Source organism: Thamnophis elegans, chromosome 4 (genome assembly GCF_009769535.1).
Source record: "Thamnophis elegans isolate rThaEle1 chromosome 4, rThaEle1.pri, whole genome shotgun sequence".
NCBI classification, from domain to species: Eukaryota; Metazoa; Chordata; class Lepidosauria; order Squamata; family Colubridae; genus Thamnophis; species Thamnophis elegans.
Window position 1 is genome coordinate 32,048,303 of NC_045544.1, and position 17,422 is coordinate 32,065,724.

Here is a 17,422-nt window from a genome sequence, read left to right on the forward strand (position 1 = left end):
GAGCCTGTCTTAAGGGCAGAGAATTCATCTAAAAGAACCTCTGGTTTATATTCAGTTCTTCTAAACTTCTAATAAGGCTGTTCAGTCACATGCTATTATTGCAACCCTAAAATAATTTCCTGCTGAGAGTGCCACCTCTGAAGCCAATTCTATTCTTGTCAGGAAAAGGAATTCCTAAAATGAATGACTTCAGCCTTCTTGCAGATATAATGCGCACTGAAAATTGTTACACAGTATGGAGCAGTAAGAATTCTTAACAGAACTGAAACCACATAAGAACCATCTTTATTTTGCAATTCTGCAGAATATTTTTCTCCATACACTTTACTTACTTAGGCACAGATACAGTACAATTCAGCAGCAAGACAAAGAGAGATGATGCATATCTGAGCACCTAGAATCACCATAAAAGATAAGTTCCCTGTACTTGTTCCAAAGGAAATAAAGCACATTTATATTTATAGTTCTCCTTTACCTCAGGAAATAAAATTCAATAAAATTCAATTCATTCAAACCATCTGTGTATATGCAGTGATATTCTACATGCAACTATCCTATGTTCTGCCCTGCATAATTATTTAACATTTTTCTTACATGTGAATGGTATTCATCCAATAATGACACCAAATTTCAAGTCGCCTTAAAATGTCCCAGTTCAAACACTATCATGAGCAGCCACTCTTCATTATTGTCCATAAAAAGCCATAGTAGCACAGTGGTTAGAGTGGAGTACTGCAGGCTACTTCTGCTGACTGCCAGCTGACTGCAATTTGGCAGTTCAAATCTCACCAGCCTCAAGGCTGACTCAGCCTTTCATCCTTTCAAAGTGGATAAAATGAGGACCCAAATTGTTAGGGGCAATATGCTGACTCTGCAAACTGCTTAGAGAGGGATGTAAAGCACTGTAAAGTGGTATATACAGTAAGTCTAAGTGCTATTGCTAAATTTCTTTATATAGCCTAAGTCGTATCAATCTTTAATTGCAATTACTGTATTTTTCGGAGTATAAGACGCACCAAGATTTTGAAGAGGCAAATTTTTAAAAAAAGTTTTTACACTCTGCAGACCTCCCAAAAACAGCCTATTTTTCACCAATACGGGCCCCCTTTTTGTCAAAAAAGGGCACGCATAGCCTTTAGGATGCTTGTAGAGTGCTCCTGGGGGCTGGGGGGGGGCAAAAACAAGCAAAAAACGGCCCATTTTCCCCTCATTTCTGCCCTCCCCAACCCCCAGGAACACTCTGGAAGCATCCTAAAGGCTTTACATGGCCATTGTTGAAAAAGGGGCAGGGTTTCGGGAGGCCAAAAAATGCTGCATTCAGTGTATAAGACGCACCCAGATTTTTACCGTCTTTTTTGAAGGAAAAAGATGTGTCTTATACTCCGAAAAATACGGTACTGCAGTAGAAGCAGACCCATAGCAGCTGTTGAAACTAAAACATTATCACTGAGGAAAAGAATATTTATTTCCATTTGTTTCTGATGAGTTTATGTAAAGCAAAAGTCTCAAATATCTGACTTCAAGGATGATGTAAAAGAGATTATCACCAAATTCTCTATCAAATCTCACACTGCAATAAATAGAGGGTTTGAAATTAAATATTACACAAATTTTCTCACTTCCGAGTTAAGAAAAAGATTTAAGTGCTAACAAAGTGTAAGGAATTAAAGAGTCTAATAAATTATGCAAACTTAAGTCGCACAGAGTAAGATAACCAATATAATATATATTTATTGTGCAGAACTTCAGCTTTTATTTAGGCTGGTTTCATGCATCATGCTAAACCATATGTTTGATTTTAGTTTAACTTGTTATATGGTTCCAGAATGCCTCAGATAAATATCCTCCCAGAAATAAGCAGCAGGCAATTATATATGCATGTGAAAATACATCAGAAATGTCTGTCTTCCCCTACTCCCTTCATTTCTGCCCCTTTATTCCTACTGTTACCGGTGGACCCTTGTAGAATGGAATGCAGAGGAAGAGTAGACACCAACGAAAGGGCCATCTTAATTTCATGGATTATATGAGCAGCTCAAACAGGCAGTCTAATGACATGATTGGCCATTAAGCAGGATCCCAATGTTATACATGTATTTATTTTTCACCTTCAAGGACTGCACAGTACTATGTCAGTGCACACTCGCACGCAGGCACACATTATGATGCCAGAAGGCAGCACTCCTCTTTACCTTCTGCTGAATATCTTGCTACCTCCAAGGCTTGAAGTCCATATACGAAACCCATTGGAATCTATGAACACAGCAGAAGTAAAAGGCAGAAATTTATGTAGATATACAGGATTCACACCTCAGAACTCAGCAGTACCTAGTATCTAGATACCCATGGAGCCAGTCTTTAATAAGCAGACACACTATCTGGAATCAAGATCATTGCCAAACTGAATCCTCTTAAGTAGTTGAAAAGGAGGTATTTCAAAATCAAGGGAACAAATGTCAAGGGAACAAATAAGCAAACATGGTTCTCTTCTTCTGATATACCCTAAGTTGGAAATAGTCAATCTTAAAAAAGTGAAAGCCATTTGAAAAACACTTTGCATTCTATGGCATACACTAAGTCTGCTCTTTCGTCTGACAGTTAATTCTGGTTACGCACATTTTACAACTATAACTTTTAAAAGTAAATGCTTACAGAAGCAGAAATAGGATGAGAACCTTTCTTTTGAACCACCTTCAACTCAGTGGAAAACCACAACTATTATTTGTTATCCAGCCTAGCACTGCTGATTCACACACTGCACAAAATCATCATGAACAATCTGATTTGTGCTTTTGAAAGTAAATACAAATACTTATTTAAAAAAAATGTTTTTCGTTAATATCTGGGCATATCCTTATAGTATGAGGGAAATAATCTTCATTGAAGGAGGTATTTCAAAATCTTTGCCATTTAACACAAGAAAAGGTTACAACACCCAGCACAGGATTCATCAATCACTTTGAGACAGGAAAAAACTCCATAGATGTTGCTTCAAGAGAAAGTGGGGATTGCATGATGCTAAAATATTACGATGAAAACATTTAAGAAAAATGTATATCCTAGAGGCATTAAATACAAATTAAAACTTTATCTGTAGGGAAGGAATAAAGAGTGATAAAGCTAACTTGTCATCAGTGATGCAGGTACCATACAAATTTATATATATTTATATATATATTTATGTATGTATGTATGTACATACATACGTACGTACGTACGTACGTACTTATTTATTTATTTATTTAGTGTCACAACCCCTGGTATGCCCAAATATGGGAGGAAGTCTTGTTGCTTCCATTCTCTGTCTATTGGCTGGTCACAAGAGACCATCCAGACAGAAACCCAATATTTTTACTGTTGCCTTTGTTACATTTGTGTTGTATTTGTGCTGATAAATAAATAAAGGGAGACTAGTATAGATCTATTTCAAGCTATTTAGCTCTCATCAGCTAGCCATATCCTTACTGGGATTAGAACCTGTGCTGTATTACATTTTAGGCAGATGTGTTAACCACTAAGCCACAAGGTTCTCCTTCTTTATCAGCTGAGCCAGGGAAATAGGTATGTATTTAGTGTCACAACCCCTGGTATGCCCAAATATGGAAGTCTTGCTGCTTCCATTCTCTATCTATCGGCTCGTCACGAGGCTAGCTGATGAGAGCTAAATAGCTTGAAATAGATCTATACTAGTCTCCTTTTATTTACGGGCATTGCGTTGGGCCTCCAGGAGAGATCCCAGGGGGCACAGTCCGGGGGTGCCCGAGCTACACTGGGTGACAGAGTCACACGAGCAGGGACACCTACAAAGCCACTTCTCACCTGCCTCCAGCTGAACTTATCCGCAGCCCTTCCCCCTGTCGGAAGAAGGGGAGATCAGAGACGCTGACCTCTCAGGCGAGGATGAACTGGGTCCAGAGAAGCCCACGTGTGCAGGCCTCTTTCCCCCCACAATGTTCAAGCCATTGCTGACTAAGGCCAAGGCGGATTCGGCTACCGCTCCCGGAACCAACAGCCGTATCGGCAGCCGAGAGGGGGTCAATCCAAAAGATCCTTTCGGGGGGACGGTAACCAATACTACCGCAAACTTAGACTGTTCCAGGCACAGACTCCCATTGGGGGAAGACTGTGACTTTTCACAGACCAATGGGAGTCCACAACTTCTGACGCCTCGGTCAGAGCCACCATCAGGTTCAGTCTGGCCTTGGATTTTTTCTCCCACCCCACTAGTTCCTTCCTTCAGTGCCCAGTTTCTAGTAATCCCCAGAGGAGGTTGTTAATGTGTTCAGCAATTCAATACCTCCTGTGTCACGTTCTGGCGTTCACGTTGCATACAAACAGAGATTCAGTTTGTTTGGTGAAAAACTTTTATCTCTATGTAAGAAACTACATGATAACCAGCACTAAATGACAATGATACAAAGGTAATCAAATTCAGGTCTAACCAAGTTAACACCATCAACCACACATATGTATGTATGTATGTATGTATGTATGTATGTATGTATGTATGTCTGTCTTTAGTTATTCGGGTTTTCTCCCACGTAAAATTGGAGATGTCTTGGCGACGTTTCGATGAAGTCTCATTCGTCATCTTCAGGCTTCGTGCTTCCAGGAGCAAAGTGAGATCTCGGCTGTTTCTTCCTTTTAACTGCCAGTGGGGGTTTGAGCTGATTGGGTGGGAGCTTGGCTGTGTTCTGATTGGGTGGAGGTGTGTTCTGGTTTGGGATTTGTTTCATGTAAGCATAGGAGGGGTTTAAAGTGGCTGATGGTGCAGTTGTAGTCTGGCTTCTGGTCCTTCTGAGTGTGGACCTGGTGTCATTCATCATGTTAGAGACTCGTTTATCAATAAGGGCAGGCTTCCAAATGGCTGGCAGGCGGGAGGTATCGTCCCGCCTGTTCATGCTGTATGGGCGTTTTTCTATTTCGATGGCTTCTCTGATTATTCTGTTGTTAAAGTGTTCAGCCTTGGCAATAGTTCTGGTCTTTTTAAAGTCAATTTTATGTCCTGTGGCTTTAAGGTGTTGGACCAGGCAAGAAGTTGGTTCCTCTTTTATGATTGCGTTTTTGTGTTCTTCAATGCGTGCACTTATTTTTCTGTTGGTTTGTCTGATGTATGTGGTGGGGCAGATGGGGCATGGGATTTCATATACTCCTTGATTTTCTAACTCAATTCAGTCCAACCAGAGTACGGACAGTGTCAACCTATTCATGGATGCTATCTCCCCCTTATTAGAAGAGGCGTATCAGTTAAGTACCAACGCCCTTTTTCTGTAAACTTTTTCTCAAACCTACTGAATATTTTTAATGTTCCTTGTGTTAATACCTGTTGGAATAACTACCAGTTATGGAGTTTCACATTAAATAGCTTATAATCTTAATAGACACCAAGACTCTGGATTTAGTAGGCATATTGATTTAGAAAGATCAGATTAGCCGGCTATATCAGCATTTTAGAAAATCAAGTTCAAAAATTCAAGGTTGGCACAATAATAATACACTATACATAATCAATGCAACTCAGAATACTTCAGAGTTATAGTTGCTACAGACAAGTAACTTTCTAACCAAGCATTGCAGGCATTCATCAATTCCAACATTAGGTTACGTAGATTTAAAATATGCCAAAATTGCAGTATTTTCCCCCCCACTTCTAAACCTCATTCCTATAAGATATAGGCCATATGAAAGGCTTTGGTAAGTTTACCATATACATAACAGAATTAAATTAGTTTACCCATATTTAAATTTATGAAGCACATTGTTTCCTACTCATATGCAGTGATAGCATCCTAACAGCATCCTAATCAAGTTGCTAGTAAGCTCCTTTGCTAATATTCCATTTGCATGTCCCAGCAAACCCTGCAAGTGCATTTAAATGTGTCTCAAGAAGCATGGAAAGCTGACATTTCATTGTGGCTAATTTCATACATAAATCAAATGTACAGATAGCTGATCAGATAAAAAAGAAAATTTTACTGACTATGCTACTACACACTGAAATCAAAAGTCCCACTACTATATATCAATAACTTGGCTGAAAATTAATCGTTTTAGAAAGATTCACAACTTATGATGTGCAATATAAAAATACCTATGCAACCTTATTGACTAATTAGATTCTAGAATACAAATAGATTAATCAACAAATACATAATTATAATGATGTATCAGGTACTAAATGTTTTCAACCTTCTGAGAAGGCAGGCAGATGAAATAATCATACATTTGTGTAAGCTGCTAACATGGATTTTAGCTTTACTGTAGCAGTCCCTTGGTACCATGGTGATTAGAAAACTATAAATATGCATTACTGCTGGGTTTCTATGGAATTTTAACTGACAACACTGCTACAGGCTTCCATTAAAAAAAAAACCACACCAAAAGTTTGCACAGATTTCTTTAATGAAGAGACTAAGTCCTCTATCACCCCTCTGGTCACTACCCCTTTTATTTTGGCTTCTCTTCTAAAAATTATTTATTTTTATTTAAATGTGCTTCCTTAGTATTTGTCAATGAGGTAGGTCAGGTCAGAAAGCAGATATCACAAGCAGTATGGCAACTCTAAAGTTAAAGGGCATTATATTAGAACCTTGAAAATCTGACAAACAGAATCAAACACTATTATCTTGAATTGCCTTAAACCCAGAGTAAGCTTATTTAGCCATTCTTTCTTCAAGCTTATCTCCATTCAGTACTTTTCTACAGAACTGCATAGAGTTTACTAGATCCGGCACACTCATTATACACTTCTGTGTGATTTTAACATTTTAAATGAATGTTCACTAAAGCTTTATATTTATAATGGAGTTAATTACAGATGTATTTTAGTTTGTAAAATAGATTTCTAAGCAGCAGCATCAACCATTAATTTATTTCTCCATTAAAAATCATAATGAAAGACATATCCTGAATTATCTTTCCAAATCTCTAGCCTGCTTTTGAAGAGCATCCAACTCAATGTAATGTAATGAGAAATTGACAAGTTGGTAAACCGTACAACCCTAAACACGACTACTCAAAAATAAGTCACTGTCAATGAACTTTCTCCCAAATAACTATGTATACTATTATCATTAAAATTTCAGTTAAAAATTTAGATGTGCAAAATGGTTTCCCATTGATTGTATTTATTTCTTGAGTATTTAAACAGCATGTCCCTGCACACACATATGGACACACACATGCACTTCCTTCATATTAAAAAAATGAACTGTCCAAAACTGAGAATAAGGTAGAGTTCAAAACCAGTCACTTATTGGGCAATGTCCAACATATTAACAGAACCAAGCCGGGAAGAACAAATCAAAACTTTTTCTGTTGCAATCTCTGTCACGTCAGAAAAGTCTTGATATTTTCTATTGAAGTAGGGTTTACAGTTCCAAATAATAATACCATTTTCATAATTATAATTTAGGAAAGTCCTTCCTAAAAATCCACCACTACCCATGTTACAGTTGTTTGCTATCAGTAATGCATAATTAAATGGGAATACAACTCTTTAAGTTTGCCTTCCTCAAGTTTTAGTATATATAAATTCTGAATTTAAAATTCAATACACAATCTAAATTATCAGAAAGTGACAAAGTGGCTCCATAATTATTACATCAAAATTACATTGAACCAAGTATACTCACATATTTGTACTGTACAGTACATTTTAACAGTAACAGATTAAAGAGAGAACATTATCACTATATGAATAAATCATGAAAGTCTCGCTGATTTTCCACCCATGTTTTCATTTGCCTTACAGTTTGCATCCCTACTAGCACAGACACTATCATCATTTCTCTTCACCTAATCTTCCAATGCTTATCTGACCCTTTAAGACTAAAAAAAAGTGCAGTATCCAATATAATGCAGTGTATGTTTCCAAAGTTGGAAGATTGGTCCAGAGTTCACAATACTCTAGATGAGGCTGAAATTGGGTATTTCTTCCAAGTTTTTTTAGCTCCACATTGAAATGAAAATGTATACAGACAGAAAAACAGAGACAGGGTTAGTAATGGCATGCTCATAGAGGAAGCTTTCAGTTGCACACGATGTCTTCCCAATATCTCCAGGATAATCTGTTGCTGTATGATTTCAAATGGTCCAAAGCTAACTGTTGGATGCAACATCTCAGATGTATTAAACTTAATATAATGCATTGTTCATTCCAGTCCAAGGATAGATCTATATTTAATTTTATATCCAAAATTAAATAATCTTTGGCCATATAGTCACATTACCAATCAAGCTGTCTTTTGAGTTTTGAAACAAAATTCAGTAAGTAACCAATTTATTATTATATCATTAGTTATATCTATGTTTTGCAGAATTTTAAACATATTGTTGTAGATGTACAATCAGAACACTATGTATACTTAAATATTCTTAGAAAGAATACCATACTAAGAAAAATCTACCTTCTGTCAACTGTCAAAATTGTCAAAATTAGGGTAAGAAAACCAGTTGAGAGCTACTCTTAAAAAATGTTTAGCCATTGAGACATATAGAAGGTAATGATACAATGATTATATCAAAACATATCAAAGCAGAATTTTTCCATCACTTCCTGAATGAGGAGTGATTGAGTGTATTATTATTATTATTATTTTAAAACTGAATTAAACCTGTTAGAGGTATTACAAAGCTGAGTTTCCTGTTCCAGAAAGATAACTCTCATGTTATTATTTGGTGGTCTGAAGCCAAATTTCAGCAGTTTGACCTAGGGATATTCTTGAGCCTACAAATAAGAAATGGAAGCAACTTATAGCAGCCAATTGTTCACCTGGGATACATTATGCAAACTGAGCAAAATTTAGAGCAAACAGGCATATAAGAAATGTATTCCATTCTCTGAGCCTACATTTTCAAGAAGTTCATTTAAAAGCCAGACTCAAAGCTAAATAAGATTTCAACAGGCATTTCCAATATATATTTTCAACATATCTTCATATTTATAAAGATTACCAACTTTTTTTCCCTTTTTCAGTACAGATTGTTCAGAAGCTGAAGTCAATTCTACTACAGAATTATGGGATCTATATTGTTCTGAATATGTCTTTACTCAAGTCTTCATCCAAAGAAAATACTACAGCAACCACTATGACAAAAAGAGAGATAAAGTGCCTGACTAACTAACTAAAAACAGCCCCACTTAACCTTGCAATGAGTAAATTCCATTGCTATTTCCTACCATCTAAGGTATCAAAGCAGGAAAGGCTTTGCTTAGACATTTTTAATTCACAGTTAGCAACTATCACAATGATGACGTTAAGAGACAATTTCTAGCCATATTTGCTCCGTTTATAAGAAAAGTAGGAAAATTTCTCTAATTTTAAGAACATAAAGTGGAGCTGGTCTGAGTCAGATCAAAATACACACAAAGCTTTTTGTAATCTTTTGAGCTCTCATATTCCTTTAACTCAGTTGTCATCCTATAATTTAACCACCTATTCACATAGTTTTTAATAGGAATTTCCTATCATTAAATTATTTTGGAGATGATGTGTCTTTTAGTCTGTGTCTTATTATGCTTTTATTACTGCAGCCTACACTTTATGATGTAGAATTCCTTGAAAAACAAATGCTCCCTGGTTTCTGTTTAGCCCATTATACCTTCTATTTAAACCATACATTCTTCATCTTGACTTGAAGACTTTTAGCATAGAAGCTTATATATTACCCCTCTTCAAATGTCAGACATGTGGATTTACCCTGTTCCCCTTCAGATCTTTGACTAAATACTTTTTCAGATGAGGGCATGATCATCATCTACTTGGAAGTCAAAGCATTTGAAGAATGAAGAAGATCATGCAGAATGTAAGTATAACAAATTAGTCCTCATATATGCAAAGAATAATAGGATAGTTACTCCCAAACCTGTCCAATGCTCCATGTCATAAAGGCCTGAGTAATTATAGTCTTTTCCTTTTAATCAATAGCATTATACAATAATTATTTCAACTACCATGTTGCAGTACTTCAATGACTGTCAAAACCTTCTAAAATACAAATATAATTCGCATATAGAATTTCTTTTAAAGTACTAGTTAAATGGGTAAAAAATAAACTAGTGTGCTAGGAAACTATAATTTTGTTTCAAATGGGCATTTTGATCCATCAATATGACTGTGATTTTACTATTAGCTTGGAATATCTATTTATTATTCAAATTTATATAGCTGCCCATCTCATATATATGACTTTAGGAAGCTTAAAAACAATTAAAATATAAAAACAAAAAAGAACAGCCCAACAATGTAAAAAGAAGAAGAAAGCCTATTTAAAAACTCACTGCTGAGGCATCCTGCTCATGACAAAAGACCAGCAGATTCTTGGCAGGGTAACCTCCTTCCAAAGAACAGGAGGGATGGGGCTGGCAGGAAAGAGATACATGGAAGAAAAACACCAAGACATGCTCCCCAATGTTATGTATAATTTACTTAAAAATAAATGCCACTATGTTTATTGTCTTTTCCCCCCAATAAATCTATACAAAGCTTGCAACTTTGAATTTGAAAGTATTGGAATCACAAATGCTTTGGTCAACAAAGTATGTACATAACATGTATACAAGATATCCAACAATCCAACAAAGAGGTACTCTTCGACTTGTGCATTTTTAAATTACTCAGATCCTGAGTAGTAAAAAAGCTATAAAAAATTCCAATGGCTCTGAGGCTGTGTGGTCTTTTTCAATGTTTAATTTCAAAATGAGCCCCCAAAGCAAATTTAATTATTTGCAACAGCTGCAACCTTATGCACAATGACACAAACTAGTGACAATAAAGGACTAATTCTAATTAGTCACATATTCTCATTAGTTCACCTTTGCTCTGGCTTCAGAAGACAAGAAATCATTAATGGGTAAAATGTTTCCTACTTTTAGGTGCCTCTAGGGGAGTGGTATCTAAGGATCCCTTTTTTCTGTATTAATAGCAATAGCACTGAGACTTATATACTGCTTTACAGTGCTTTTACAGTCCTCTCTAAGTGGTTTACAGAGTCAGCATATTACCCCAACAATCTGGGTCGTCATTTTACCGACCTTGGAAGGATGGAAGGCTGAGTCAACCTTGAGCCTCAAACTGCCAAATAGTTTTATTAATAGTTTTATTTGGCATGCACATATCCAAGCACAGTACAGATAGTCCTTGATTAACAACCATTTGTTTGGCAACTGGTTCAAAGTTACAGTGGCACTGAACAAGGAAACTTACAGCTGATCCTCAAAGTTCTAGCCATTGCAGCATCTCTACAATTCATGATCACAATTCATATACTTGGCAAACAGCTTGCAATTGCGACAGTGGCAGATATGATGGTCACAGCATCCTGCAATCCTGTGATCACCATTTGCAACCTTCACTGCTAGTTTCCAATAAGCAAGTCAATAGGGAAACCAGCAGGAGGTCACAAATGGCAATCACATGACATCATGCCTAATGATTGTGTGAGAACATCTAATGAATGCAACTAGAATTGCCAATATAAGTCAGCATGGTCAAGTGATATTGAACTTTACTATCAAGTTGCATAGTAACAGAGTTCTTGGTTCCAAATACCATCATTAACTGAGGACTACTTATATCAGATCTGATGATTTTTAAAGGCAGGAGCCAATTATTTCAATATCCAGTGCAATGAATTTTTCAAATCCTTTCTTTCTCCATCATCCCCCATGCAGAACAAATCACATTATCTGACTGATTGGCTCCCTAGAACTTCTGGGTATTTCCTAAAATAATTTATCCTTTTTAAAAAGTAAAGTCTGGGGTATACCACTAATCTTGTGAAGAAGGGAGATATTTCCATGGTGTGCCGCTTCCCTTGCTTTTTTTTCACTTTCCATCAACTTATGTTTTTAATTTTTTTTAATTGTCTGTAACTTGGAAAGGTACAGGCAAACACTTAAAAGTGTGTGTGTGTGTGTGTGTGTATGTGTGTGTGTGAGAGAGAGAGAGAGAGAGAGGGAGGGAGAGAGAGAGAGAGAAGCATTTTTAGTTATATTGCATACTTTCATGGTATTGTTTTCTTTGTACATTTGTATTCATTTTGGTGTTTGGAATTTTAGAACAGCTGTGTAAGTTGACACTAAAGTGAGGTGTGATTGCAAAAAGTTTAGGAACCGCTGCTCTAGGGTACAGAAGCAATTTTAAGGTGGCTATAAATTATTATGGAATCCTCAATCCTGATTATTTTTCTCACTTTTTCCTTTTTCTATTTCTCATACATTTTTCACTTATGTCTTTCAGAGAGACGTATTTCCTGTGTAATTTAATTGCTAACGGGGCAGAAAGATTACTACATGCATCCTCCTTTCCTCTTCTACTTTACAGTCCTGATTTTCAAAAGGGTGATTAATCTTACCTGTATAATGAACCAAAAGCAGCTCATTTGTGAAGCATGCCATTAAAATAATAAATAGTAGTAGAAATAGAGATATCCTGCCCCAAGATCTTTGGAATCGTCTTCTTTAATGCATCTAAGTTTGGCCATTTTGCTCTTGCATTTCTCTGCCCATAGGGATATTAATCAAAAAAAAATATACAAGCAACCATTCCTGTCTTTTCTAGATGGTGATGCAGTACCAATAGTCCTCAATTTACTTCCATCCATTCATTGAATGTTCAAAGTTACAATGCCACTGAAAAAAATAACTTACAACCAGTTCTGTAAGTTACGGGTGTCACAGCATCCCCATTGTCAAATGATCCCAATCTAGGCATTTGGGTGTCTGGGTCATGATTATGGCCACATCATGTAATAGGTATTTGCTTGCTTCCCACAAGCAAAATCAATGGCCAGCAGGGAAGGTTTCAAGCTGCCCCAGTAAACTGCTCCCGCTTCTAAGAGCCCACTACTGTATAGGGTAAGAGATTTCAGGGAGTAGATGCTTCATCTTATTCCACCCCTATTCTGAGTGAGGACTGGATCCAATTAGCATACTTCTTCAAACCACAGAATGAAACAGAAGAACCATACAGGCATTTTTTTCTTATACCCAAGTCTTTCTTTTTGATGATCCCACTATGCCTAATCCTTCCTGCTGCACTACCAATGACAAGGATGCATATGTTCATTGCAAAGAGTGAGGGACAGCAGCAACCATGCAATCCCTTCCATCCTTGGGAAAAGGAAAAACAGAAGGCAAACAACTGTATAAAGGCAGCAGCTGATCTTGCACTAAACAAATGATCTTTCCTCACTTTATTTCCCCCCCCCCCAGAAAGTATATAGCAAGAAACAAGTTGGTGAACTAAGTTGAATGCACTCAAGAGTTGCCAAAAGAGAATAAATGAGAAGATAAAATGCCCCAGCATTTAGGACTACGGTAGTCTGCTCTCTATGTTGTGTTGTTCATACACAGCAAGCATTTGGATCAAACTGTCTGTTCAAGCAAAAAGTTTAGGTAGTGTTGTGGAACCAATCTTCGGTGCTGTGATAATGCAGGGAGAAAAAAGTACCCATGACTTATACTCAAACGGAAAAGCAAAAGTTTTTTCCTTCCCTAGAAACTGACCTGTCCGCTTTCTAGCTAGGGAAACTCACTTATGACTCTCGATCTTAGTTTCTTGTTGAAAGAAAAGAAGGAAAGCAGAAGAAATGACTTGCTTGCATCAATTTCATCCAACCGGCGGCTCCTTTTCCTTACACGGCAGAAATCGCTGTGCTAAGCAATTTCTTTTTTTCCAAACAAAGATATAATTTCAATTTCAATGGGACAGCCTTTGACCTTTTTTCCCTGCATGGGATTGGAGTGACACAGAAAAGTGTCAACACACCAAAGATGTTTTTGCTATTTCGAGGGTTCAAATCCCGGCACGATCAATCCGTCCCGTAGGTACCTCACGCTGTCGGGAGTTTTCTGGACTCTGGCTCCGCCCACCACTGGCCCCGCCTACGGTGACCCTTAGACCCGCCCACCAAAGGCTCTCCCTGCAGTTAGCTGCCCTGCCCTCCAACCCCCCAGCCGCCCCAACCCGACGGGTGCGGGAATATTAAGCCCCGCTGCTGGGACGGCGCCGCGGAAGGAGCAGGGCTTGAAAGTTCAGTCGCCGCGGACCGACGCCTCCTAACCTCGGCTCCCCCGGGCCGCCGCCGCGCTCTTCCCGCTCCCCGCCTGGCGGTTTCTTCTTACCCGTCCTTGCGCCGCGCTTTGTAGACGTGCCCGTAGGTGCCTCGCCCGACTTTGCAGCCCTCGTACTCGAATAGATCCTCCACCCGCTCGCGCTCGGCCGCCAGCTTGGATTTGAACTCGTAGTCCATGTCTTTCACCCATGGAAGGAGCGACTAGAGAAGGAAGAGAGGGAGGTGGACAACGGGGAAGGCGGCGGCGGCGGGACCGGCAGTGTTCAAGCGCAAGGGCACGAGGCTACCATACTGGGCACCATTTCCTTGTTTTGGGTTTTTTTGGGGGGGGGGGAGATTGGGGGGAGTCCCCTCAGCCGCCACCCGCTTCAACCACGGCTTCCAAGAGTTAGAGTCGCAAGGGCTTCTGGGTCAGGTAGTAGTGATGGAGGCGCGAATTCGCAGGCGCTTGGGGAAGACTGGGAATGCCGGAACTACAAGGCCCAGAGTCTCTTGCAGTACCTTAGCTAGCAAGCGCCTGCGCGTTGTGGCGCGCTCCCTCGATTATTGCTGAGTGGGTGCTGGGAAGTTGCTGACTCTTCACGTTGTGAACGAGTCGCGGATGGCTCAGTAGAGAAACCGGGATACGAGTTTATTCCCTTGGCCCGCCACCAGCTGCCGCCTTCTGGAGGGAAAAACTGGACTACGGAGCTCGGCTAATGGAGAAGTCTCGCGCAGGGACTTGTTTATCTCCCGAGCTGTCATTCAGGTTGAAGCCCTACCCTTCATTCCTTCACTCGCTTCTATTGGACAGAATTCGCCCCGCCTGTTCTTCCCCGACCAATGAGGCGGCCCACTCTCCTAAATTAAAATACTGCCCTCTCAATCCTTTAGTTGGAAGGGCGGAGTTTTGCGCTGAATGTTGCGGGCAAAGGAGTCGGCTGGAGTGGCTGGTCCCCTCCTCGCTCCAATGCTTCGTGTTTCCCGCCCTTCCCCCGTCCTGGATACATTATTAATGACTCTGGTCGCGCGATTCCCACCGATGGCTGCTCGGCCTTGGCATAACCCTGGGCGAAAGAATAATGATCGCAATGAACAAGGCAGTTGATACATGCCATTAGATGGGTGGCATTGTTCTACAGGTAATGCGTATAAAACCCGTCACTTTCCCATGAAAATTTAGGGCACCTAATCTTATTTGAAAAGAATTGGAGATAAAAGTCTAACATCTTTAGGCTGTATATACCTACTTAAATGAAAAGCCCAGTGCTTCGAAACGGACTTGGAGAAATTATTTTACAAGTATCTCATTTACTATCACCAATTCCTGATGTACCCACAATACAATTCAAAAATGTATTTTGAAATATTCAAAATACAAATTTCAATAGTTCAAAAGTCAAAAATTCGCTTAATACGTGTTTCCACCTATTCTGACAGGCTTCTTGATTCTTCAATAAAAAATACCTGGAAAGGGAGGGGAGCGTCAAATCTAGTTAGTTTACAGATTTAAAAAGGCTCAAAACTTCAAAATGCTCACCCACAGAATAGCCTTATATTTTATCCTTTGTGGTAAAATATTGAGGGCTGTGCCAACATTTTGACATGGAAATGTGCTTGTTTTTTTATTTTTTAAATGTTTTCTTTGCATTATGAACAAATATTGTAAGTGGTATCTAATCACAGTGTCATTGTGGAGAAACTAGGAAGAAATATTAGGTATGTCCACTCCTTGGCTTACTTATAAAGTAAAAAGGCAGGATAAAATATTGACTAAATAAACATGTATACTCAAAAATGGGAAGGTGGGATTTATATATATATATCTATTTGGGAATTGAAATTCCACATGTCACATAGAAAGTAAATTCAGAAGGAACAAACTAGCCGTAATTTTCGCTGCTGTATATCTGGAAAATACCAGCTTCCATTGTGCTATTCTGTAGGTGTCCTTTCTATTGGACGCACTGCTCAACAGAATACCTTACTTTCTTATCACTTGTTTACCAAAAACCTTGAGCCTTTGACCATCAAACATCGACCTAGAATGAAGTATCCCTTTATTCAGAAGAAATCAACAAACTACTTTTTCCCCAATTACTTCTGCTGGTTGTTTGCCCCCCCCCCCCATTCCCAATTCTTTAGTTACCCTTTGGAACACACACACACTCTCCTTTCTTGCACAGTTCTACCAACTCTCTTCTCTTTGATCTCCCTGCCTTGGCAAACAACTTGTTTCTGGATTTTTGTTTACTTTATTTGAGCCATTGATAGAGGCCCAATTGGATTCCTGCTTTAAATCCATTCCACTCTGGCCTGGTGAAGACTTGCCATGGGTCCCGAGTTACTAAATTTGCTGCTGCTTTAAATATAGAATTACATTGAAAGGCCAGTTTGATTATTTGATTTTTTTTAATGTCATAAAGAAGATTAATGTATGTTAACACTTTTGTTTGCATAATCTCCTGTCCTTCAATTTAACAGCTACATTTTAATCTATTTTAATGTGAACCAAGCTGTGTGATCAATTTATTCTTATAAAACAAAATGGATTGTATAAATCATGGTTGTTAACCATGGGTAATCATGTCATGAATGTAAGAGCCATTAGTTATTGCCGATCCTTTAAAATTATTTTCTTGGTGCTGTTTTTATTTAAAACTTCATCATCCATATCTTTGTTTTTAGAAGTTAAAAAATCCTGAGAAAGGAAGAGCAAGGTTTCCATGCTAACTAGGAAAAGCATACTCATAGCTGCCAAGGAATGTGAAATAAGTTGAAAGTTATTAAAAAGTTTGGGGGTATAGATGATGGCAGAACCTGGAAAGGACTGATTGGCTCATTTACTAACTAGTTACAACCTGAAAAAGAATCTATCAGATGTCAACATCTTACACATTTGTTCTTTTTCAAATATTTAGGCATAGTTCCATTTATGTAAAATGAAAGTATATGTATAAGAATATACAAGCAAATAAGGGCAATCCTATAATTTGCAAAAGCAGAAAAGAAACTTTAAATAAAAAAAAAGCTACAGGAGAAAAGAAATGCTTAGAGGCCATTAGATGCAATTGGAATGGTGAGACACTATTAAACTAGTTGAGAAAAAGAAACAGTAACCTAGAACAGTGTTTTTCAACCATTGTGCCGCGGCACACTAGTGTGCCGTGACATAGTGTAAGGTGTGCCGTGGGAAAAACACTTTATATATAGTCAATATAGGCACAGAGTTAATTTTTTTTAACATTTTCTAATGGTGGTGTGCCTCGTGATTTTTTTCATGAAAAAAGTGTGCCTTTGCACAAAAAAGGTTGAAAAACACTGACCTAGAAGATACAGCTCATCAACTCAAATGTACAATTTG

The 17,422-nt window shown here is 38.3% G+C and overlaps 1 protein-coding gene across 4 annotated transcripts in view; it reads right to left on the reverse strand.

Moving 5' to 3' along the window:
- The window catches only part of CDK19 (cyclin dependent kinase 19), an 87,801-nt gene extending 70,569 nt beyond the window's left edge, over window positions 1-17,232 (reverse strand). Inside the window, exons 1-2 of one of the 4 annotated variants that reach the window (XM_032215153.1) lie at window positions 14,581-17,232; window positions 14,129-14,280 (exon numbers count right to left, since the gene is read on the reverse strand). In XM_032215153.1, coding sequence (XP_032071044.1) covers window positions 14,129-14,269 — 141 coding nt within the window. In that variant the 5' untranslated portion in view covers window positions 14,270-14,280; window positions 14,581-17,232. Of the gene's footprint in view, window positions 1-13,510; window positions 13,826-14,128 lie in introns of those variants that run through there. The other 3 variants (XM_032215151.1, XM_032215152.1, XM_032215154.1) reach the window with 3 other exon arrangements.
- Window positions 17,233-17,422: the final 190 nt, after the last annotated feature.